General features: G+C 38.7%; 1 protein-coding gene across 9 annotated transcripts in view; it reads right to left on the bottom strand.

Annotated features, from left to right (window-relative positions):
• The window catches only part of Phc3 (polyhomeotic homolog 3), a 79,897-nt gene that overhangs the window by 24,635 nt on the left and 29,278 nt on the right, over nt 1-25,984 (bottom strand). For 7 of the 9 annotated variants that reach the window (XM_028764632.1, XM_028764622.1, XM_028764659.1 and 4 more), the window contains 5 exons: nt 14,573-15,444; nt 14,240-14,287; nt 10,058-10,211; nt 8,301-8,551; nt 473-632 (listed from right to left, as the gene is read on the bottom strand). In XM_028764632.1, the coding sequence (XP_028620465.1) occupies nt 473-632; nt 8,301-8,551; nt 10,058-10,211; nt 14,240-14,287; nt 14,573-15,444 (1,485 nt within the window). The remainder of the gene's footprint in view (nt 1-472; nt 633-8,300; nt 8,552-10,057; nt 10,212-14,239; nt 14,288-14,572; nt 15,445-25,984) is intronic. The other 2 variants (XM_028764651.1, XM_028764668.1) reach the window with 1 other exon arrangement.

Genomic DNA, 25,984 nt, shown 5'->3' with positions numbered 1-25,984 from the left:
AGATTAAGCTCCCTGGTTGTGCTCTACACAATCCACACATGCTTATTAAAGAAAAACCTAAAATATATATCTCATATCAAACATCACAGTAAGAACCAGTCTAAAATCAAACACACAGATGTTCTTTATTTTTAAGCAAATTCAATAAAATATTCATGTTACTTAGGTCTGCTTTTTAAAAGCAAGAATTGGTTGTCCTGACTCAAAAAATGTTAAAATACTTTCTCTCACATATGATAGAACTTTGCCCTACCTAGAAATCAAATAACACCAATGTTGTTGGTTTTGTTGTTGTTGTTGTTTAATTATAAGACTAGTTTGCTTGCTCATTATTCTAATCAAATACATACAGTGAGTATGTAGACAAATCTGAATTCTTTCCAAGTGAAACTCCATGGAGACTAAAAAGCTACACCCCATTTCAAGAAGTAAAAGCCTAGGTTGAATAAAAGGGTTTAAGAGATCCACAGACCTTCAGCAATCATGTCTTCCATCTCTGTGTCAGATGAGTTATCTGCATGCTTTGTGTTATTCTGTAACTCTGGCTGAACACACACAGAGTTTACCACCTGATTATCCAAAAGAGGCCTTTTTTTCACAGGTTGTTCTATCAGCAATGATGAACGACTCACCTTTAAATGAAAAAGAGAATAAAAAATATCTAAAAATAATTCAGAAATAAATTAGTTTAATTTTAAAATGACCCCTTTGGGATGAATAGTATCAGTGATATTTACTTAATTGGTGATCAATCTGAATCATTAAAGGGACCAATTATTCCTCAAGTAAAACATAGTCTATACACACGCACTACTGCTAGCCAGTAGAATATATGCTGCAGGGTCTGTCAAATAGATTGTACTGCTGCTTTAGGCATGGAGCTTTAAAGAAGTCTTACAATCTAATGACTCTGCATTTGTAATATTAAAAGAGAAGTGATCATATTAGCCCGCACCAAGGGAAAGTAAAGTCCTAACTCTCAGTATATTTGGGACTTGAAGGAAAAGCAGTTGCTATTTGAATTATTTTGCAGTTGGAGGAATTGAATCCCAGGGTCTTGCACTGAACTATACCCTCTACTGTTGCCTTACAATGTTTTCAAGCTCACTTCTCACTATGTAGATCCTCTTGCTCAGCCTCTGTCCAATGCTGGGATTATACTCCTATGCAACACTCATGCCCAGCCTAATGCTTCACAATACTATTCAGTTCAGCAACGATCTCTTTTTCCCAGTGCCTTGAACACATAGACTAGCACTCTACTTATGGCTGTATCCACAGACATTTTGTAATTTGGTGGTGAAGATCAAGGATCAGTCATGAGTGTGCATAGGAGATACTTTACCTACAAGCTGAGCCTTCTCCCCAGTTCACATTGCCCCCAGACTTTTGTTTCCTATATTTTTTCTGTATTAATTTACTTTGAGAGATAATATTGCTAAGTTATCCAGACTGGCCTTGAACTTGAAATCCAACATCAACAGCATAAGTAACTAAGGTTACAGGCATGTGCCACCAGGCCCAACTTAAAATTTTAAAATTACTATTATTTTGATGATGATGGTGGTGGTGGCAGTGATTGTGTGTGTGTGTGTGTGTGTGTGTGTGTGTGTGTGTGTGTGTATGTGATATGTGAAGGGGAAAGCATGCACCACAGCACACATGTGGACAGCAGGGAACAACTTTATGGAGTTAAGTATGCTGTTTTCTACCTTTATGTGAGTTCCATGGACCAAACTCAGGTTGCCAAGTTAGCATGGAAATGGCCTTTACCTGCTGTGCCATCTTGCTGGTAGCTTTTAAAAGTACAAAGCGCTAAACAGACTGGACCAGAAAACAAATCCCCTTTGGCACATAAAAATCAAAACACTAAAGTGTACAGAATAACAAAAGAATATTAAAAGCTGAAAGGGAAAAAGACCAAGTAACATATGAAGGCAGACCTATTAGAATAACACCTGACTTCTCACTGGAGACTCTAAAAGCCAGAAAGGTCTGGACAGAAAGGCTGCAGACTCTACAAAGAGCAAAGATGCCAACACAGTCTTCTATACCCAGCAAAACTTTCAATCACAATAGGTAGAGAAAATAAGACAACCCATTATAAAACCAAATTTAAGCAATATCTATCTACAAATCCAGCCCTACAGAAGGTGCTAGAAGGAAAATTCCAATCTAAAGTGGTTAAACCACAGCCAAGGAAACACAAGGAATAAATTATCTCAGACCAGCAAATAAAATGAGCCCCTGCCCTCCCCTTTCACACACACACAACAACAACAACAGCAGCAAAATAACAGGAATCAACACTGTTCATTGATATCTCTTAATATCAAAGGTCTCAGATTTCATAATAAAAAGACGCAGACAAAACATATTAGAAAACTTCTGCTGCATCCATGGAATATTCCTTAATATCAGCAATAGACATCACCTTAGGGTAAAGGATGGAAAATACATTCCAAGCAAATGAATGTAGAAAATAGCATTTTAATATCTCACAAAATAGACTTCAAACCAAAATTAGTCAAAAGAAATAGTGAAAGACACTACATAGAGGAAAACTCCACTAAAAGGACATTGCAGTTCTTAACATCTATGAATGAAAAATGAGGGCAACTAAGTTTATAAAAGAAACCCGACTACAGCTTAAATCAAGTATCGCCTGTCACACACTGAAGTGGAAGACTTCAATACTGCCTTCCGATGAGTGGACAGGTCATCCAGATAAAAACTAAACAAGAAAAACGCTGGGGCTGACTGAAGTCGTATACCTAAGGGACCTAACAGATACTTATAGAACATTCCATCTAAACACAAAAGACTACACCTTCTTCTTAGCACCTTATGGAATTTTCTCTAAAACTGGAGATATAGTCAGACATAAAGCAACAAATACAAGAAAATTGAAAAAATTCCCTGCATTTGACCACCACAGGCTAAAAAGTATCTACATTACAAAACAAAAAACAAAACATGGGAAGATTCAATAATAGTAACTTCACACCCAAAAGGAATGGGAAGAAAAAAAATTAAACTCAGGGCTGAAGTCAATAAGATAAAAGCAAACAAAAATTTTAAAAAATGAAACAAAGAGTTGATTCTTTGCAAAAATGAGTAAAATTGACAAACCCTTATCCAAATCAACTAAAAGGTAGAAAAAGAAGTTCCAGTTTAAGAAAGTAGAGATGAAAAGAGGGACATACCCACAGACACCAAGGAAATCCAGAGAATCATGAGGAAGGCTTTAAAAACCTATGCTCCATCAAATTGGAAAATCTAAAATGGATAATTTTCTTGATACAAACCACTTACCAAAGTAAAAAAAGGATGAGATAAGCAATTTAAACAAACCTATAACCTCTAGTGAATTAGAAGCAGTAATTAAAATTCCACCAGGGCAAGATGGATATACCACAGAATACTACCAGACTTTCAAAGGTTTAATGCCAATACTCATCAAATTATTCCACAACACAGAAACAGAAACAACGTTGCACAACTCACTTTATAATGCTACAGTCACCTTGATTCCTAAACCACATAAATACCCAATAAGGAAAGAAAAACAGACCAATTTCCCTTATATAGATACAGAGATTATCAATAAAATGATTGTAAACAAAATCCAAGAATACATCAAAAAGATCATCGACCATAATCAATCAGACATCATCCCAGAGATGCAGAGATAGTTCAACATATATAGTTCAATAAATTTAACCCACCATATAAACAAACAGAAAGACAAAAACTACATGATCATCTTACTAAATGCAGAAAAGACCTTTAACAAAATCTAGCACCCCCTTCATGATTAAAGGTCTTGAGATATTAGGGATACAAAAAAGATACCTAAATATAATAAAGGCAGTTTACAGCAAGACCACAATCAACATCAACTTAAATGGAGAGAAATCAAAATCAATTCTAAAATCAAAACCATAACGAGTTTGTCTATTCTCTCCATACTATACAACATAATTGAAGTCTTGAAGTCTTACCTAGAGCAATAAGACAGCTAAAGGATATCAAGAGGATACAAACAGGACAGGAAGAAATCAAAGTATCTTTACTGGCAGATGTATATACATGCAGGTATCATACAAAAGTGACCCTAAACATTCCAGCAGGGAACTCCTACAGCTGATAAACACTTTCTACAAAGTAGCTACCTACAAACTTAACTCACAAAAATCAGTAGCCCTCCTACATACAAATGACAAACAGGCTGAGAAAGAAATTAGGAAAATAATACCCTTTAGAATAGCCACAAATAGTATAAAATATCTTGGGGTAACTCTAACCAAGCAAGTGAAAGACCTATAGGACAAATATCAAGCCTTTGAAGATATATCAGAAGATGAAAGCTCTCCTATGCTCATGGATCGGTAGGATTAACATAGGAAAAATGGTCATTTTACCACAATCTAAAGATTCAATGTAATTCCCACCAAAATCTCAACACAATTTTTTTTTAACAGATCTTGAAAGAAAAATACTCAACCTCATATGGAAAAACAAAAAACTCAGGATATCTTTAACGCCCTATACAATAAAAAAGAACTTCTGGAAGTATCATCTCTGATCTCAAGCTCTACTACAGAGCAATAGTAATTTAAAAATGCATGGTTATTGGCATAAAAACAGATAGGTTGGGGCTGGAGAGATGGCTCAGTGGTTAAGAGCTCTGAACTCAATTCCCAGCAACCACATGGTGGCTCACAACCATCTGTAATGGAATATGATATCCTCTGCTGGTGTGTCTGAAGAGAATAATACTGTACTCACATACATAAATAATCTTAAAAACAAAACAAACAGAAAAAACCAACAGGTTGATCAATGGAATAGAAGCAAAGACCCAGATATAAATGATCTTTTTTTTTAACAAAGAATCCAGAATTATATAATGGAAAAAATAAAGCATCTTCAACAAATGGTGCTAATGTAACTAGATATCTGCATATAGAAGAATGGAAATAGATCCCTGCACAAAACTCAAGTCCAAATGGATCAAAGACCTCAACACAAAATCAGACACACTGAACCTGATAGAAGATTAATGGGGAATAGTCATGAACACACTGGCACAGGAGGCAACTTCCTGAGCAGAATATCTATAGCACAGGAACTAAGATAAACAATTAATAAATAAGACCTCATGAAACTGAAAAGCTTAAGACAAAAGTCACCTTCAATAGGACAAAATGACAGCCTACAGAATGGAAAAGATTTTAACCAACCCCACATCTGACAAAAGGCTAAAATATATAAAGAACTCAAGAAACTAGATACCAATTGCCAGGCAGTGGTGGTGCATGCCTTTAATCCCAGCACTTGGGAGGCAGAGGCAGGCAGATTTCTGAATTTGAGGCCAGCCTGGTCTACAGAGTGAGTTCCAGGACAGCCAGGGCTACACAGAGAAACCCTGTCTCGAAAAACAAAAACAAAAACAAAACAAAAACAAACAAACAAAACCCAAGAAACTAGACACCAACAAACCAAAAAGTTCAGTTTAAAAAATGGTGTACAGATCTAAACAGAGAATTCTCAACAGAGGAATCTCAAATGGCCAAGAAGCACTTTAAGAAAAGTTCAACATCTTTAGCCATTGGGGAAATGCAAATCAAATTACACTCATCAGAATGGCTAAGATCAAAAACATTAGTGACAGTTCACGCTTGTGAGCTTGTGGAGCAAGGGGACACTCCTCTACTGCTGGTGGGAATGCAAACTTGTACAGCCACTTTGGAAAGCAATTAGGCAGTTTCTCGGAAAACCAGAAATAAATCTACCTCAAAACCCAGCTATGTTACTCCTGGGCATATACCCAAAAGATGCGCCACTATACCACAAGAGCATTAGCTCAACCATGTATGCTGCAGCTATATTCATAATAACCAGAAAGTAGAAACAAACTAGATGTCCCTCAACCAAAGAATAGTTCAAGAAAATGTGGTACATTTACACAATGGAATATTACTCAGCTGTTAAAAAAAAATTAGTAACATGAATTTTGCATGCAAATGGATGGTACTGTTGGGAAAATCCAAAAGAGACTTACTCTAAGCACTACCACTTCATTTTTAGACTCCATTTAATCATAGGAAGAAACTAAATTCAAGGTCTCAGGTCCAAGAGGAGATGGGGAGTTTCCAATAGCTAACAGCTTCTGTTGTAAGAAAACAGTTGTCTGAGTCCGGGTAGCTCAAGGACAACTTGTAAGGAGACATTTGTCTGAGTCCAGTCATCTCAAGGGCAACTTCTCCATCTTGATGGCAGGGTCACACAAGCTCATGCTCCCAGACCCACCTTACTGGTGAAAACTCCCTTGCTCAACCCTTTATATCAAAACGTGATTACACAACACTACAGCCCACCCTGCTCCCCCTTGCCTCATTCTTTAATCCTTTAAATATGCTATTCAGCATTTCTACAGGTCATAGTTTAGCTCCTGAGTCTGTTCTGTGGCCAAATTTTTGTCAACTTCATTGAGCTGGCATTTGAGTTATGTTGGATGTATGTTAGATTAAAGCAAACCCCACACACTATAGAACTAGAAAAATTCACCCTGAGTAACCAGACCCAAAAAAATAAACATGGCATGTACCATAGTGGATATTAGCTGTAAAGGATAAACATGATAATCCACAGACTCGGGGAGGCTGACTACCAAGGGGGTCTCAAGGTGGGAGCAAATGACTCTCCCTACAAAAGGAAACTAGGAGACTACAGGTAGCCTACAGACAGGAAAAGGAGGGACAAGGTGGGGGGAAGAGGGAGGGAGAGACAACTGAAATTGGGCGGCATTTCTGGGGTGATGTAGAAACCTAGTGCAATGGAAACTCCCAGGAATCTACAAGGGTGACACTAGCTAAGACTTCTATTAAAAGGGATACAGAGCCTGAATCTCTGAACTCGTATAACCACGAAAGACTTCCAGTAAAGAGACTGAGACACCAAGTCAGCCACAAAACCTATAATCTGTCCTGCCTACAAGGTGTGTTGTGGTAAAAGTGGCACAGAAACTGGGAAAGTGAACAACCAAAGACTAGTCCAGCTTGAGACCTGTGCTATGAGAAGGAGCCTACCCCCGACACTGCCTGGATGACCAGGAACTAATAGCTCATACACCTAGGATAGAACCAAACATGATTGGAAAAACCAGAATGTCAATAAAATGATCCCTAATAAGAGTCCTAGTAAAGAGGAGCCTAGCATGCTTCACCCAGCAACTGATGGAAGCAGCTACAAAACACACAGCCAAATATCAGGTGGGAGCTCAGGAATCTGTGGAAGACGAGGAGGAAGGACTGAAGGACCCGGAGGGGTCAAGGACACCACAAAAACAAACAAACAAACAAACAAACAAACAAACACAGAATCAACTAACCTGGTCTCATAAGGGTTCACAGAGACTGCACTGATTCAAGGAGCTTACATGGGCCTGACCTAGGCCCTCTGCATATGTTACAGTTGTGTAGCTTAGTCTTCTTGTGGGACTCCTAGCAGTGGGAGCAGGGGCTGCCTCTGACTCTTTTACCAGCTTTTGGAACCCTTTTCATCCCGCTGGGTTACCTAGTCTAGCCTTAATACAAGGTGAGGTGCCTAGTCTTATTGCAACTTGATATGTTACATTTGTTTGATATCCCTGGGAGGACTGCTATTTTCTGAAGGGAAATAGAGGAGGAGTGGATGGGGGTGGAGGTGGAGGACTGGGAGGGGACAAGGGAGGGGAAACTTAGGTCAGGACATAATATATGAAAGGAGAATAAACAAACTAACGTAAGTAGAAGAAAAAGTGAAGCTGTAGTTGACACTACAATGGTGACAATCAGTAATAGCTATGGTTGGTAAATGCTAGGTACACTAACATATTTAATTCTAACACACCCTCAAAGCATCTCCATCAGACAGATAAGCAAATCTACTAGTACAAAATGTCTTAAGCCAAGCAGAGTTGGCACATGCCTTTAAACCCAACACTCGGGAGGCAGAGGCAGGTGGATCTCTGTAAGTTCGAATCTAGCCTGGTCTACAGAGAAAGTTCCAGGACAGCCAGGGCCACACAGAGAAACCCTGTCATGAAAAACCAACGGGGGTGAAAAAGTCTCAGAACCTTTATAGAGAAATACATAAAAGATTAGACAGTTAAAATTCTACATTTAAAAACAAATCAATCTTTAAATTTAAAATTACAAGCATTTTCTTATAGAATGATAGTAGAAAAAAATTTTAAGATAGTGTTGTGGGACTAAAAATAATTTTAAAAACACAAAAATAAGCCTCCTACTTACAGGAAACGGCTCCAGTCCCTCCTGAATCACAAAACCTTCTATAACATGGGTCAAAATCTGTGGTTTCACAATAGCCTGTGGAGGCTTGTTTTCCAGGCTGGGAGTGCTGCTGGCCAGAGAAGTGCTGCTGCTCCGAGTAGAGGCAGCAGGGATTAAGAGTGGAGGCGCAGCAGCAGAGACATGGGTGGGGTCTGATGGAGACTTGATCACGGAAGCGCTGACTGAAGCCACAGCAGGCAACTCTACTTGTTCTGAAAGAAAAGGGATTTCATAGTTAGCCACTGGCCTACAGAGATGAAAGGGCTTAGGAGTGAGCACAAGAGGACTGCATTTCTACTGCTCTCCAAGAGCGTGCTGCCGTCTCATTTAACCTGTGCACTATCCCCACGCTATAGACATTTCCTAATGTGCTCAAAATTATCACCTACACATTTTTAATGTCCCCATAAAATCTGCAAATGCCCTAAATAGCATCTCAAAAATAACTACAAAAATGCTCAGTTGAGTTTGTCTGCTTTTAAGCTACACAGACAATAAATGTCTCACATTTCTGTTTATTCCACGTAATTCAGATGGACGTATATTCACTTAAAAAATTCAAAAGGACCCCCAAATCCATACAATTAGGAATTTCAGTGACTTGGGCAGGTTATAGGCCGTAGCCTGAAAGGAGGAAGCTCTTCTCAGAAGCCATGTCACTTTCTTTCAACTTCGTGTTGCTGAGTGTGCTGACTGGGGAAATGCCGAATGCCGCACAGAGTACATAGCAAGCCCAAGTAAGGGTCCGCTGAGAATGTCTACTGAAAGGAGGCACTACTCACAGTAGCCTCAGTCCTTGACTGTCAGTGCTAACGCAGAGAGGTCAAACAGCTAACATGTAGGCATATTAGTGAGAACAGAACTCTGAAGAAAGCAGAATGCATGCTGCAAAGTCACTCCCTGACCTCTTGGTTGTCTGATGTCATGGCCAACGCTTTCATGCTGTACCTCATTTGCTGCTGAGATTCGAGGCACTTGCCATCCTGCCTGGGGATTTTTATATGGTGCTAGGGACTGAAACCAGAGCTTTGTGCATGCTCACCAAGTACGCTATCAATTGAGTTATATACCCAGCCCCTAACATAATCTCTTGACAGTCTGATTTATACTAATTGTGGGGTGTGTGTGTGTGTGTGTGTGTGTGTGCAAACACATACATAAAAGCACGTGTGACGGTCAGAGGACAACCCTGGATGTGCATCTCTGACTCTACTTATTTTTAGACAGATGTTTTTGTTATTTGCTGATATATACATCAGGGTATCTGGCCCTCAAGTTCCTGGATATTCTCCTGTCTCATCACTCCTCTAACTATGGGAACATGGGATTATAGGTATATGCTATTGTACCTAGATTTATGTGGACTCTGGGGATTTGAACTCTGGTCCTCATACTTGAGCAACAAGTGCTTTACATCCTGGGCCATCTCCCCAGTCTCTTATTCTAATTTTTAAATAAGAAACAGCTAACACAGGAATGTGAATAGACACATGAAACACATCTGTATAAGCCACTAATAACTATAATGCTTAAAACATCATGTTTACTTTGGGTGGTGCTAAAAGTTTTATAAAACAATAACTTTCCACTGCTATTAAAGAATTTTCCAAGAAACAAGCAATTTTTATTCTTTAATAAGACAATATTCTTTATACATTTTAAATTTCTTATTACTTACATCTATCAAATAGAATCTTGTATATTTTGTATCTCCTCACCTAACAATGGATGTTCGGCTGTCAAATCCTCTCCTCTCCCCACAGTGATCGCTGCTGGAGACAAGGTGGGGGGTGGGGGGGTCCGGTCCATCCTTGCACACTCATCGGACTCCTCTGGCATTTCCTCCTCACACACATCTTCTACTTGATAAACCTGAAATGACAAGCCATACTACCTTGAAATATTTCCAAAAATACATTTAATGAGGTATTCTGAATTTTAGAAGTTTTAATTCTAAATGCATTCAATTTAAAAGCAAAGCAAATGACAATGCTGACAACTTGAAAGGAGAACTTTGGAAGTTTGGAAGCACTCATAAGAATGTTTTATAAGACCTTATGGTGTGTCACAGACAGCAAGCTATGGGCCAGCTAGGTAAGCTTTCCAAAATGATACTGGCCACATCTGAACAAATTTTTTCGAATAAAAAAAAAAAGGTATTTTGCTTTACATAATCAAATAACTATTTCAAAAATACCATCACTTCTGTTCATTTCTACCTGTCATGAATCAAAGAGGTGCTAGTGCTTTTTACATTCTAAGTAAACTTCCAAAATAATGTATATCAGGCCAATATATTGCCAAGGAAATTGTATGCAAGGAAATTATACTTATATTACTCATTATTAAAAACTAAGTTATGAAAATTACTGTCTATGAAACCACAGGAAAGCCAGCAATGATATTTTTATTCCCTTTCTGTTGTATTTAGGAATCAAGTGAGCTCTTAGAAGCTAGTATGATATATGCAGAAAACATCTTTCTCTAACACAGTACACACACCCTAAGCTATACAGGATCTATTTTTGGTTCCCATGGAAGGTTTAGTCCCTTTTATCCAAGTGTGAAGATTTCCTGAAGTACTGTGACATCAAAATCACAGAGAGGGAGCCATGAAATTAGAACAAAATGACTCAGCTAATACTTTGTTAAACCTAAGAAGTAAGTTTCAGCATGCCTCTGGGAATTCGTAGATGAAGGACTCTGACTGCTCGGGATTTATGAAAGTCAATCCTCTACGAACACAAAGCTGTAAAGCAGCTCGTGTTCTTCTGTGTGCCAAAGCTTTCACTTAAATTTACAAAGGATGAGGCTTTTTTTAAAAAAGATTTAACTAATTAAAACTATAACAAATCTTAACAAAATAAAAAAAAACTGAACACTTCAAGTGACATCCAATATTGTATTTTTAGTTAAATTGCTGAAAATGTTTGATAATTTTAGGTGTGTAGAATTTAATATGGAAATAATCAAGATCTCTGAATCTGGCGTAAACCATGTAAAGTTCTATGAAGTTTCATTTATGAAGATATACATGACAATAAGTAATACTAGTTTAAAAACAAACACCTATCTAAGCATCTATTTAGAATGAAGTAACACATCTGCCCAGGAATGGTGGTACAGCCTTGTAATTCTAGCATTTAGAAGCCTGGAACAGAATACTGAGCTCACAGCCAGCCTGGGCACACAGCAAGACCCCATGGAAACAGCAGCAAGAAAAAAAACAAACACACATGAACCCCCCCCCAAAAAAATTCCTTCTAAAATTCCACTAGAGTCATTTTATATCTAACATGCTATCTTGAACTATTATCCAAATCAAGTTCTAAATAGGCAACATTGTTTTGTAAGATACTTCTTCACAACCCATAAACTAGAAAACGGTTTCACCACAAGCCTAACATCACAAGTGGAAGCAGTCACTGTCACTTGTATACCACACAGTGGATGGTCACTAGTGTCTGTCTGTTCATGGTAACAGCAGTGCTTAATATGAGGGTAAAGGTCAGCATAGAATAAGTCAGTGCCCCAAATGACTAGGGGTTAACAAAGAGGACAATCAGCACACATAAAGTAGACCTTCCTGGTACCGAGTAGCACAGCGCCAGCTCTGTACAGGACGGGTAGCCGAAGCAGACAACCGGCTTTATTGAGGAGTCTGGTGTAAACCATTACATTCCCTTTAATAGACTACACAGTCCCTACAAAGAACATGACTACTAAGCTGCCACAGCTCTCTCTACCCTTGACCCTGCCATGCACTGCTAAACAGCTACTTACAGTAGCATCTTTTACGCAATCAAAGCTTGACCATGAACAGAATTATGGTTTTTGAAAACTATTTTTTTTTAAAAAATAAAAGGCTTCATGAATAGCATTGTTTTTCAAATTTCCATCAAGGAACACTATAAAATAGTTTGCATTCTTAAGATGAGGTTGAATATAGAGATCTCTTCACAACCTCCCACATAAAGGAAAACAAGTTAACAGGTAAATAAAGTAGGCAAAAGAAATTTGCCACACATATCTGGTACAATCAGCCCAAACACCATCTAAACACAACTAAAGTACTGAGAAAGGCAGTTAACTGGAGGTTTCGCTCACAAGATCATTACAAACTTGCACAAGTTCTATTTAACTCAGAACTATAACTATTCTAAATATAACGAAGGTCACCAAACTTACCTCAGTAAAGTCCATATTCCCATCTGCCTCCCTTTCCTAAATAAACTGAGGAACATTTGTTTATTAGTTCTAAATTATCTACCCTCAACAGGTTTATTTATATCTAAATCTCAACTTTTAAAAAAAATCGATTTCTTTTTTAGAAATCTTTTCTGAAAACATACTTAGTTTGATAATTCATCTTTTTCATTCAAATGTTTTTATCTTATTAGAAAGAAATAAGTACTTGAAATAATAAAGCGTGGTTTTGATGAATAAAAAAAAGCAACAACAACAAAACAGCCACTTAATCAACAGCTGACGTGAAAAGAATGGAAAGGAAACTAGCAGGCAGACAGCAACAGAGGAACCTTCCAGAAAAGTCAGTGGCCTTGTTTTCATAACAGAGGGCAAAATCAGCAAAATCCAATAATATTTCTAACTTAATATTTAAAATGTTTTATTTTTTGGCAATTCTACCCTAAATATGTTGACCCAAAGTCCTCTTATAAAAAAATTTTTTTAAATATGGATTATAGAAACTTTATTATTTACTTGTTGAAAACCAAACACAACTAAATGTTGAGAAAATTAAATTATATTTGATTTTTTTGAAAGTACTGTATTTTTCCTATATATTTTCCTCATTTTTAATGGTTTTGTTCTGGCAGTAGTGGGGATGAACCAGGGTCTGACACATGCTAAACAGGCCTTCTACCACTGAGCTACATCTTTAAGGCAAAACCTGTTTAAGTGCTCTAAAAACGCATTAAAAGAAAATACAGAGGCATAATTAAATGGTTAGCTTATCTAATCCTTGTTTCTCTTGGGCTCTGGCTTTCCAGGGTAGTAAGAGGTAGGACTGAGAAGCAGCTCTGAGCCTATTAAGATCACTCAGGATAAGACTGAGTCTAAGAGTCAAATGTCTCTACTAATGAAGAGAGGGTAGCTCCTTTCCTTCCTGAGGTCACCGTTAATTAAATCTACTCTGTGGGAACTCTGTAACCAGGGCTGCTTTTGAACTTACTGGACAGTCCAGGATGACCCAAACTGATGATCTTCTTGCTGTAGTTTCCCAAGAACTGGGATAACAAGAGCATCAAACCATGTCTGACACTGAGTTATTTTCAAAGTTTGACACAAAACTTCCTTTTAGAAAAATTGTTTTTCTCAGTGAGAAACTGAATTTAGTCATTCTGATTAAATTCATAAAGAACTTATCTCAATTTTTGTATAAACCATCTTATAAGTTTCAGTAAGTCCTTCAGAGAAAATTTTGAAACAGAAAAATACTTTCAAGGTACTTTTTAGGCACCATGTGACTCTTTCTAGAGGTTCATCCTGATACACTCCACTGAAATCCAATTACTCAAAACTTTTACTCCATGTGTTACACTTCTTTCATTCTCCATATCAAAGTCAGAAACTCAAGCTTTTAGCCTTTTAACTGAGAACTAATTTAAGTATATATTTTCGCTTAGAATAGAAATTTTAAAGTCAGTTGTTTTTTACAAAGTTGAACTCTACTGTAGAATAAAGTTCTTAACAGTTTTAATTACAAAATATAATTTCATCAGAAAAGTTATATCATACAATCATACCTCTTCCATCAAAGAAAAGATGCTCAAGACCCAGGACTTCTGAGTGCATACAACCAAAAGGTTAGCTAGATAAACCATGCGTTTAAGAACATACAAGCCAACAGAAGGAAGGGAGCTATGAAGGATAATCACCTTAAGAGAAAAAACTTTGTGCAGATGACACTGGTTCAAATGCATTCCCTTGGGGAAAAAAAATCAACTCTGTAAAGATAGCAGATGGGTTTGTTTAAATAGTAATAAATTAACGAGGGACTTTAATAACCATCACAAATTTAAAGCATGCAACCATACCACAACAAATGACAGTTTTTCCTTTGCTCATACAATACATTGTCAGAATCTGACACAGGAAAAATACAAGCTTAAAAAATCATAGGCATTGAGACTTAGCAGTATAGCATAGTGTGGGAGGAACAGATTTACGTTCAGTTCAGCAAGAAAGTCAAAGAGCTGCCGAGGGCTTACCACTGGTGGATCAACAGGTGCCGGCGGCTGTACTTGTAGATTTACCGCAACAGTCTGTGGAGGAGGAAGAGTCTGAAATGGCAACTGGACCAAAGCTTCTGCAGCAGGTAGCTCCTCTTCTGACACCAAAGCATTCTGCACCAAAACCTGGCCCTGGGACAGAATTTCAGGCTGCACTTGTAAAGACTGCATAGACTGCAAGGGCAGTGGTGGGAGCTGAGCTGGAGGAGATGCCGACATCTGTGGAGGGGTTGCGATTGGAATTGGAGATGACTGTAGAGTTGAATATTGCTGGTGTGATGTTGGGGACACTATCTGCTGACCAGGGGACACCAAGGCAGACTGCTGGACAGGGCCAATGTGTACAACAGGGGATGCTGGCAGTGGAAGATGGGATGGAAGATTCAGCTGTGCTGTGGACTGTACCTGATCAGCAGTCGCCTGCTGCAAATTTGGCCCTGTTTGAAGAGCTGAAGACACAAGAGGGTGTGGCTGGACAAGTGCTTGTGGATGGATAATTATAGTAGGAGACTGACTTGGGGAGTGAGGTGGGGGAGGAGACACCACCACAGACTGCTGTGCAGATTGCGCCTGATTAGGAGACACAGTTAAAGGTGGGGGATGGCTCTGAATTGGGGAGCAATGCTGGGTCTGGGCATTACTGGGAGCCGGAGAAAGGCCATGGTTTGGGAGTGGGACACAGTGCTGGGACGGGGGTGGCTCTTGACTTGGACTCTGAAGGGTGATTGGCTGAATTTGCTGCTGTTGCTGTTGTAATATCAGCTGATGATGGGAAACTTTAGGAGGTGGTGAATGAAGAGGAATCTGTTGATGTTTGATTAAAGAATGAGGCTGAATTGGAGAATATGAAGCTGTGAGAGAAAAAAATGACAATTAGTACTGATTTCAAAACAGAATAGTTTTACATAAACCTAAAGGAGGAGAGTTTTCACATCAGAGTCATAGTCACTAGCAGTCTACAACAAGTCTTTCAGGCGTGAATAATTTGTAATTCTGTGACAACATATATCCCTTGCAAGGCTAAAAATACTGGATAAAGTGAACTATATTGTGAAATGCTGAAGGGAAAACAACATAACCACATATGTACAATCGCATATGTACAATCACATATGTGCAATCACATATGTGCAATCACATATGTACAATCACATACGTAGGCCTTCATTTGTTCTACTCTTCCTGTCGTCACAGCAGCTTCATTAGCTTTGAACACTTAGGTCTATGCGCTGGAGTCTGTCTCTTCTCTGAAGGAGAAGGATCATCATTCAACAGGTACAGTACACATAAGGGCAACTTCAAGACCAAAGATCTCATCCTATCTATGACAAAACATGTCTCAAACTAATAGCAAAATCAGTTAACTAGAAAGCATCCCAAGTAAGCGTTTTAGCTCAGATAAAGTCTTAATTGTTGATCAGAAAGAAAATTGTTTCACATAAAACTCCAATTCAGCAAAAACACATGGCTGAATCTTGTAGTGCTCAAGCCAGTCCAAATCTAGGTGAGCAATCTATTTCTCGCAGAGAATGAAGAAATGAGATCATGCTACCTAAGTAAGGATGGTGTTTATCCCTTTCCACTCAATGGAAACCCCAGAATGAAGGATAAGGTGACTGGTATCAGATCTCCTCCACAGAGATGCTCACAACAGTGATACATTTAGACGGGGTCACCCTAAGTTGTGAAAGGTTACCACTCTTTACAGAGTAGAAGCTGATGAAATCCTCCCTATCTAGAACTGAAAACTGAATGTACTGGAAGATAAACTGAAACAACTGCTTCATACTGCACAAAAGTAAACACATCGAAGCCGGGTGTGGTAGGCACACCCTTAATCCTAGCACTGAGAAGGCAAAGGCACACAGACCTCTTACTTAGAGGCCAGCTTGATCTACATAGCGAGTTCTAGGCCACTGAGGGCTATAAGGAAACTCATCGTCAAAGTCTCTACTCCCCCGTCCCTGCCCCCACAAACAAAATAGTCATCTATATCAAATCTAAAGATAAAATTTTTTAATCCTGCAATGAAAATATAAAAGTTATGTAACAACTTACATCATTTTATATTCAACCACATTTAAGATAACAGCATTATATAAACTTCTAATAACTTTTTTTCTTAAACATTTTTGTAGTTGATTAAAATTTAAAATTTAAGGATCAGGCTGAAAAGACTTCTCAACAGTTAAGAACACTGGCTGCTCTTCTAAAGGACCCAAATTTGGCTCCCAACATCCACATGGCTGCTCTTAACAATCTGTAACTCCAGTCCCAGGGGATCCAATGCCCTCTTTTGGCTTCCTGAGTTACCAGGAACACATGAGGTACACACATACACACAGCCAAAAATCATATAAAATGATTTGTTTAAAAATTATAGCAGGCTGGAGAGATGGCTCAGCGGTTAAGAGCACTGACTGCTCTTCTAGAGGTCCTGAGTTCAAGTCCCAGCAACCACATGGTGGCTCACAACCATCTTTAATGGGCTCTGATGCCCTCTTCTGGTGTGTCTGAAGAGAGCAATGGTGAATACATAAAATAAATAAATGAGTCTTTAAAAAAAAAAAAAAAAAAAAAAAAAAAAAAAAATTATAGCAGTACTTTAAAGAAATTAGCATCTAATTAATATCTCAAAAAGTATTTAGAAATTTCAATAGATATCTACTAATTATTTTTAAATGGAGGACTGAGGTTACAGCTCAGTGTTAGAACAGATGCTTAGAATGCATATGGCATGGATTCAAACCAAGAACTGAAAAAAAATAGGTCTAAAATTTAATCTAAAAATATTTTCACATAAGCTAGTAATTCAAATTAAGACTGTCAGCCCTTTACAAATGTGGCGATAGCTATATTACATAGTATTCAAAAGAGAACAGTGAATGAAATCCTGCAATTCTATAAGTGCTCTCAAGTATCTCATCAATACTTGTACAACAGCTATGGTTACAGTAAGTGGCTTACTCCTTCTTTCAGATAAGAAAATAGATCTTTTTGCCTCCATTTAAAAGACAAATTAAATTTATCACCTTTTCCAAACACTTTATTTTAAATTATGTGTCCATGTGTGGTATGTGTACATGAGTGTGAGTTACTGGGAAAGCCTGAAGATGGCATCAAGATTCCCTCGAGCTGGAGCTACGGATGGTTGTGAACATCCGCCATGGGGTCTGGGAACAGATCTCTAGTCTTTGTAAGAACAACAATCATTCTTAACTGCTAAGTGTCTCTCCAGCCTCACATGGGTCATGCTCCTGAACACAGGGGATGCGTCCACTAGAATAAACTTTCTGGGATCTAGTACTTAAGCAATCTGGTATTTTAGCAAAGTAAAAGTCTATTCTTCATCTAAATTAAAATCTTCTCAGATCAGAAGTCAGAGTGCAGGGACAATCCTAGAACAGAGGACAGGGATTGTGAGCGAGGAAAGCTGATCATGTCTAGAAAGCTGTGCTTCACTGGTGACTTTCTCTAACTTTAATGAACACTTTATTATTGTCAGAGTGGCCTAATATTTAAAAGATTAATGACTAATATAATCTCTCATTATTTACAATAATATATCATTTTATTTACTACAACTCCATGAAGTATACATGGTACTAAACTAATCCAACATGTGACAGATTAACTAAAATCATATATCAAATCCTGACTAGAGAGCTACATTATAAACTGTTTGTTCCCCTTCCCCCAAATTCACATGTGGAAACCAAACCCCCAAAAAAGGCTATATTTAGAGATGGAGAGGCTAGGAATTACAGTCACAAGAGATCCTGGGAGTAAGGCCCTAACATAGCAGAGATTTGTATACCAATAAAAAGACATTCAGGGCTGACAATATGACTCAACAGGTAAAGGCAGGTGCTGCCAACCCTGATGACCTGGTTCAATCCCTGGGACCCACACCACAGAAGGAAAGAACCAACTCCTACATGTTGTCCTCTGACCCCGACATGCACTCTGAAATGCTCACACTGCCTACACTAACCTGCACATAAAATAAGCAAGTAACCCTTAAACAATGTATATAAAGAGGTAGCAAAGAGCCCCCTCAACACTGTGCAATCACAGGAAAGTCCATGTGAGGACAAAGAGAAGTGATAAGGCAAAAAGACATCCTAGTCGGAGCTGGGCATGCTTAGACTTTGACCTGGGACCTCCGAGGTACCTAGATAAACCAATAGAGGACTTTTTCACTAAATGCTGAATTACTGTCTAAATAAGAAAAAGAAAAGAAAAAAAGCCCACTAAAACCTGCTTAAATGTGAACTTTTACCTTTATATTTTTTTTATGCCACCCACATCCAGGTGGGCCTTCCTTCTTTTTTTTTTTATTGGATATTTTATTTACATTTCACATGTTATGCCCTTACCCCGTCCCTCCCCACCCCAACCCCCCCCCCGGCCCAGGAATCCCCTATCCCATCCCCGCTTCTATGAGGATGTGTCCCCAAGTACCCGCCCACTCCCACCTCCCCACCCTCCAATTCCTCCACACTCGGTGTCCAGCCTTCATGGGACCAAGGATCTCCTCTCCCACCTATGCCCAACAAGGCCATCCTCCCTTACATATACAGCTGGAGTCATGGGTCCCTCCCTAAGTGCTCCCAGGCTGGTGGTTTAGACCCTGGGAGCTCTGGTTGGTTGGTATTGTTGCTCTCCTCATGGGGCCACAAACACTTTCAGCTCCTTCAGTCTTCACTCTAACTCCTCCATTGGGAATCCATGATCAGATCAATGGTTAGCTGTGAGCATCTGCCTCTGAATATGTCAGACTCTGGCCGACCTCTAAGGAGACAGCTAGATCAGGATCCTGTCAGCATGCACTCCCTGACATCCACATCAGTCTTTGGTGACTGCACATGGGATGGATACCCAGGTGGAATGGTCTCCAAACGGCCCTTCCTTCAGTTTATGTCCCACACTTTTGTCTCCACATTTGCTCCCTTGAGTATTTTGTTACTCCTTATAAGAAGAACCGAAGCACCCACATTTGATCTTTCTTCTTCATGAGTTTCATGTGGTATGTGAGTTGAATCTTGGGTATTGCGAATTTTGGACTAATATTCAATTATCAGTGAGTGCAAACCATGTGTGTTCTTTAATGATTGGGTTACCTCACACAGAATATTTTCTAGTTCCACCCATTTGACTAAGAATTTCTCAAATTCATTGTTTTTAATAGCTCAGTAATACTCCATTGTGTAAATGTACCACATTTTCTGTATCCATTCCTCTGCTGAAGGACATCTGGATTCTTTCCAGCTCCTGGCTATTATAAATAAGGCTGCTACGAACATAGTGGAGCATGTGTCCTTGTTATATGTTGGAGCATCTTCTGGGTATATGCCCAGGAGTGGTATAGCTGGGTCCTCGGGTAATGCTATGTCCAATTGTCTGAGGAACCACCAGACTGATTTCCACAGAGGTTGCCCCAGCTTGCAATCCCACCAACAATAGAGGAGTGTTCCTCTTTCTCCACACGCTCGCCAGCATCTACTATCACCTGAATTTTTGATCTTAGCCATTCTGACTGGTATGAGGTGGAATTTCAGAGTAGTTTTGATTTGCATTTCCCTGATAACTAAGAATATTGAACATTTGTTTAGGTGCTTCTTAGCCATTTGAGTTTCCTGAGTTGAGAATTCTTTGTTTAGCTCTGTATCCCGTTTTTAATAGGGTTATTTGATTGTCTGAAGTCTAATTTTTGAGTTCTTTGTATATATTGGATATTAGCCCTCTATCAGATGTGGGATTGGTGAAGATCTTTTCTCAATCTGTTGGTTGCTGTTTTGTCCTACTGACAGTGTCCTTTGCCTTACAGAAACTTTGCAATTTAATGAGGTCCCATGTGTCAATTTTTGATCTTAGAACATAAGTCACTGGTGTTCTGTTCAGGAACTTTTCCCCTGTGTCTAGGTATTAGAGAGTCTTCCCCACCTTCTCTTCTATTAGTTTCAGTGTATCTGGTTTTATGTGAAGGACCTTTATCCACTTGGACTTGAGCTTTGTACAAGGAGATAAGAATGGATCAATTTGCATTCTTCTACATGCTGTACTCCAGTTGAACCAGCACCATTTGCTAAAAATGCTGTCCTTTTCTACTGGATGGTTTTAGCTCCTTTGTCAAAGATCAAGTGACCATAGGTGTGCAGGTTCATTTCTGGATCTTCAGTTCTATTCCATTAATCAACCTACCTGTCTCTGTACCAATATCATGGAGTTTTTGTCACTATTACTCTGTAGTACAGCTTGAGGTCAGGGGATGGTGATTGCCCCAGAAGTTCTTATACTGTCGAGAATAGTTCTCACTATCCTGGGTTTTTTGTTATTCCAAATGAATTTGCAAATTGCTCTTTCTATCTCTACAAAGAATTGATTTGGAATTTAGATGGGGATTGCACTGAACCTGTACATTGCTTTTGACAAGATGGCCATTCTTACTATATTAATCCTGCCAATCCAAAAGCATGGGAGATCTTTCCATCTTCTGAGATCTTCTTCGATTTCTTTCTTCAGAGACTTGAAGTTCTTGTCATACAGATCTTTCACTTGCTTGGTTAGATTCACACCAAGGTATATGATATTATTTGTGACTATTTTGAAGGGTATCATTTCCCTAATTTCTTTTTCAGCCTGTTTATCCTTCAAGTAGAGGAAGGCTACTGATTTGTTTGAGTTGATTTTATATCTGGCCACTTTGCTGAAGTTGTTTATCAGGTTCAGGAGTTCTCTGGTGAAAGTTTTAGGGCCACTTAAGTATACTATCATGTCATCTGCAAATAGTGAAACTTTGACTTCTTTCCTATTTTTTATCCCTTTGACTTCCTTTTGTTGTCTAATTGCTCTGGCTAGGACTTCCAGTACTATATTGAATAGGTAGGGAGAGAGTGGGCAGCCTTGTCTAGTCCCTGATTTTAGTGGGATTGCTACAAGTTTCTCTCCATTTCGTTTGATGTTGGCTACTGGTTTGCTGTATATTGCTTTTACTATGTTTAGGTATGGATCTCTTGAATTCCTGATCTTTCCAAGACTTTTAACATGAAGGGATGTTGAATTTTGTCAAATGCTTTCTCAGCATCTAGTGAGATGATCATGTGGCTTTATAATTTGAGTTTGTTTTATAGTGGATTACATTGATGGATTTCCAAATACTGAACCATCCCTGCATTCCTGGGATAAAGCCTACCTGATCATGATGGATGACTGTTTTGATGTGTTCTTGGATTTGGTTTGCGAGAATTTTATTGAGTATTTTTGCATCAATATTCATAAGGGAGATTGGTCTGAAGTTCTCTTTCTTTGTTGGGTCTTTGAGAGAATTAGGTATGAGTGTGATTGTAGTTTCATAGAACAAATTGGGTAGTGTTCCTTCTGTTTCTATTTTGTGGAATTGTTTGAAGAGAATTAGTATTAGGTCTTCCCCAAAGATCTGATAGAATTCAACACTAAAACCATCTGGTCGTGGGCTTTTTTTTGGTGGGGAGACTGTTAATGACTGCTGCTATTTCTTTAGGGGTTATGGGACTATTTAGATGGTTTACCTGCTCCTAATTTGACTTTGGTACCTGGTATCTATCTAGAAAATTGTCCATTTCATCCAGATTTTCCAGTGTTGTTGAGTATAGGCCTTTGTAGTAGGATCTGATGATTTTTTTAATTTCCTCAGTTTCTGTTGTTATGTCTCCCTTTTCAGTTCTGATTATATTAATTTGGATACTGCCTCTATGCCCTCTGGTTATAGGGTTTATCTATCGTGTTGGATTTTCTCAAAGAACCAGCTCCTGGTTTTGTTGATATTCTGTATCGTTGTTTCTACTTGGTTGATTTCAGCCCTGAGTGTGATTATTTCCTGCCATCTACTCCTCTTGGGAGTATTTGCTTCTTTTTGTTCTAGAGCTTTCAGGTGTGCTGTCAAGTTGTTAGTGTATGCTCTCTCCAGTTTCTTTTTGTAGGCACTTAGAGCTATGAGTTTTCCTCTTAGCACTGCTTTCATGGAGTCCCAGAAGTTTTGGTATGATGTGTTCTCATTTTCATTAAATTCTAAAAAGTCTTTTAATTTCTTTATTTCTTCCTTGACCAAGTCATCACTGAGTAGAGCATTGTTCAGTTTCCACGTGTATGTGGGCTTTCCATTGTTTTTGTCATTATTAAAGACCAGCCTTAGTCTGTGGTGATCTGATAGGTTGCAAGGGATTATTTCAACCTTTTTGTATCTGTTGAGGCCTGTTTTGTGATCAATTATATGGTCTATTTTGGAGAAGGTTCCATGAGGTGCTGAGAAAAAGGTATATTCTTTTGTTTTAGGATGAAATGTTCTATAGATATCCGTTAAATCCATTTGGTTCATAACTTCTGTTAATTTCACTGTGTCTTTGTTTAATTTCTGTTGCCATGATCTGTCCATTGCTGAGAGTGGGGTGCTGAAATCCCCCACTATTATTGTGTGAGGTGCAATGTGTGCTTTGAGCTTTAGTAAAGTTTATGTATGTGGGTGTCCTTGCATTTGGAGCATAGATGTTCAGAATTGAGAGGTCCTCTTGGTAGGTTTTTCCTTTGATGAGTATGAAGTGTCCTTCCTTATCTTTTTTGATTACCTTTGGTTGAAAGTTGATTTTATTTGATATTAGAATGGCTATTCCAGCTTGTTTCTTGGGACCATTTGCTTGAAAATTGTTTTCCATCCTTTTACTCTGAGGTAGTGTTTGTTTTTGTCACTGAGGTGTGTTTCCTGATTGCAGCAAAATTCTGGGTCCTATTTATGTATCCAGTCTGATAGTCTATGTCTTTTTATTAGAGAATTGAGTCCATTGATATTAAGGGAAAATGACTGTTTCCTGTTATTTTTGTTATTAGAAGTGGAAGTATGTTTGTGTAGCTATCTTCTTTGGGGGTTGTTGGAAGATTACTTCCTTGCTTTTTCTAGGTTGTAGTTTCTCTCCTTGTGTTGGAGTTTTCCATCAATTATTCTTTGAAGTGCTGGATTTGTGGGAAGATATTGCATAAATTTGGTTTTGTCATGGAATACCTTGGTTTCTCCATCAATAGTGATTGAGAGTTTTGCTGGGTATAGTAGTTTGGGCTAGCATTTGTGTTCTCTTAGGGTCTGTATGATATCAGTCCAGGATCTTCTGGCTTTTACAGTCTCTGGTGAGAAGTCTGGTTTAATTCTTATAGGTCTGCCTTTATATGTTACTTGACCTTTTTCCCTTACTGCTTTTAGTATTTTTTCTTTGTTTTGTGCATTTGATGTTTTGATTATTTTGTGATGGGAGGAATTTCTTTTCTGGTCTAGTCTATTTGGAGTTCTTGTATATTCATGGACATCTCTTTCTTTAGGTTAGGAAAGTTTTTCTCTATAATTTTGTTGAAGATATTTATTGGCCCTTTAAGTTAGGAATCTTCACTCTCATCTATACCTATTATCCTTAGGTTTGGTCTTCTCATTGTGTCCTGGATTTCCTGGATGTTTTGGGTTAGGAGCTTTATGCATTTTGCATTTTCTTTGACAGTTATGTCAATGTTTTTCATGGTATCTTCTGCACCTGAGATTCTCTCTCCTATCTCTTGTATTCTGTTAGTGAAGCATCTATGACTCCTGCTCTCTTTCCTAGGTTTTCTATCTCCAGGGTAGTCTCCCTTTGAGATGTCTTTATTGTTTCTACTTCCATTTTTAGATCCTGGATGGTTTTGTTTAATTCCTTCACCTGTTTGGTTGTTTCTATTGTAATTCTTTAAGGGATTTTTGTTTCCTCTTTAAGGGCTTCTACCTGTTTACCTGTGTTCTCCTGTATTTGTTTAAGGGAGTTATTTATGTCCTTCTTAAAGTCCTCTATCATCATCATGAGAAATGATTTTAATTCTGAATCCTGCTTTTCCCGTGTAATGGGGTATCCAGGACTTTCTATGGTGGGAGAACTGGGTTCTGATGATGCCAAGTAACTTTGGTTTCTGTTGCTTATGTTCTTGCACTTCCCTTTCGCCATCTGGTCAACTCTAGTGTTACCTGCACTCACTGAGTCTGACTGGGAGTCTGTCTTTCCAGTTATCTTGCTTGCATCAGAACTCCTCAGGGTTCAGATGTCGCTGTGATCCTGTGATCCTGAGCCCCTGGGTGGAAGAACTCCTGGGACTCAGGCCGCCTCTGGAATCCTGAAATCCTGCTGCTCTTGAGTGCAGTGGTTCCTCTAGGATGACTCAGGATATGGTGTCTTCACGGGAACAAACCAGCTAGTTGTTCGCTGCTCTCAGTGGAGTGGCTCCTCTAGAATGGCTCAGGATAAGGTGTCTTCACAGGAACAGACCAGCTAGGTGTCTGCCCCAGCCAAAAGGACCAAGTGAGGGGCGGAAGGGGAGTGGTATTCCAGAGGGCTGGGGTTTGGGTAGCTGATGGTCCTGAGCACCCCAGTTACCTTTACATATTAAAAAACAAAACTATCAGAATTATCAGGTGGGCTAATATCAGAGGCTGAGACAGAAGAACTGTCATGAGTTCAAGACCAGCCTGGGCTACTTCTAAATAAATAAATAGAATTACCAACAACTAAAGTCAACCACCCTTAAGGACAAATGGTGATTTTTACACCCTAAAAATATATGCAGGACAACAGTAACTATGTCCACTATAGTAACTATTAGACAACTATATTAGAATACAAGTAGAGAGTTTGGTCTTTTTCGCTATTTAAAATGACTGTTGGCATATTTCTAGATAAGGAAAAAAATAAGATGGCAGGTCTCACTAGAAAGTATAACCTCAAGTAACCAGTCACTTCAGGTTGAGGAGACCAATGCTGCTCCCCACCGGCTCTCAAAGTCCTGGCAGGATGTTACTTTGAGGCTGAGAATACTCCAGACAATGCTCTGCAAAAACCCAATTATTTGGTCGTAGAGACAACACAGACAGGACATAGATATTTATAAAAATGAAACCATATCTAACTTCAGCATGAAAGGATTTGTTAGCAAAGTTTATAGTACATATCTAAGATTTAGTCATAACAAAATAAGCACGTGGTAGCTAAATGACACTAATGGGAAATACTGTATGATAATTTCCAAAGTGTAAGTATGAAATACTGAGCGGCTGATTCGTCAAATACACAGCTGCCTACCTTTCACAGGCAAATGACTGTAAAGCACAACTTAGTGCTCTCAAGATGAAAAGGTGAAGCTGAAAGAAGATAAAGACATAATCAAGTAGAGTGGTAAAATCTATGCTATCACAGCAGGAATGCTCAGTCAAGACTGGACCACCTACAAGGAATTGCTATGTAGTAAGGAAGCTTGAGTTCAGGAAGCATACAAACAAGGACTGTTGTGAAAGTTCAGAGTCAGGACACACTTCATCTTAGAGAAATCAGATGGTCGACACTTGGTGAAAGA

The sequence above is a fragment of the Grammomys surdaster genome, unplaced genomic scaffold (genome assembly GCF_004785775.1).
Source record: "Grammomys surdaster isolate TR1022 unplaced genomic scaffold, NIH_TR_1.0 62, whole genome shotgun sequence".
Taxonomy (NCBI): domain Eukaryota; kingdom Metazoa; phylum Chordata; class Mammalia; order Rodentia; family Muridae; genus Grammomys; species Grammomys surdaster.
Note: the sequence above shows the minus strand (reverse complement) of the source record. Positions and strands in the feature narration are given on the sequence as shown.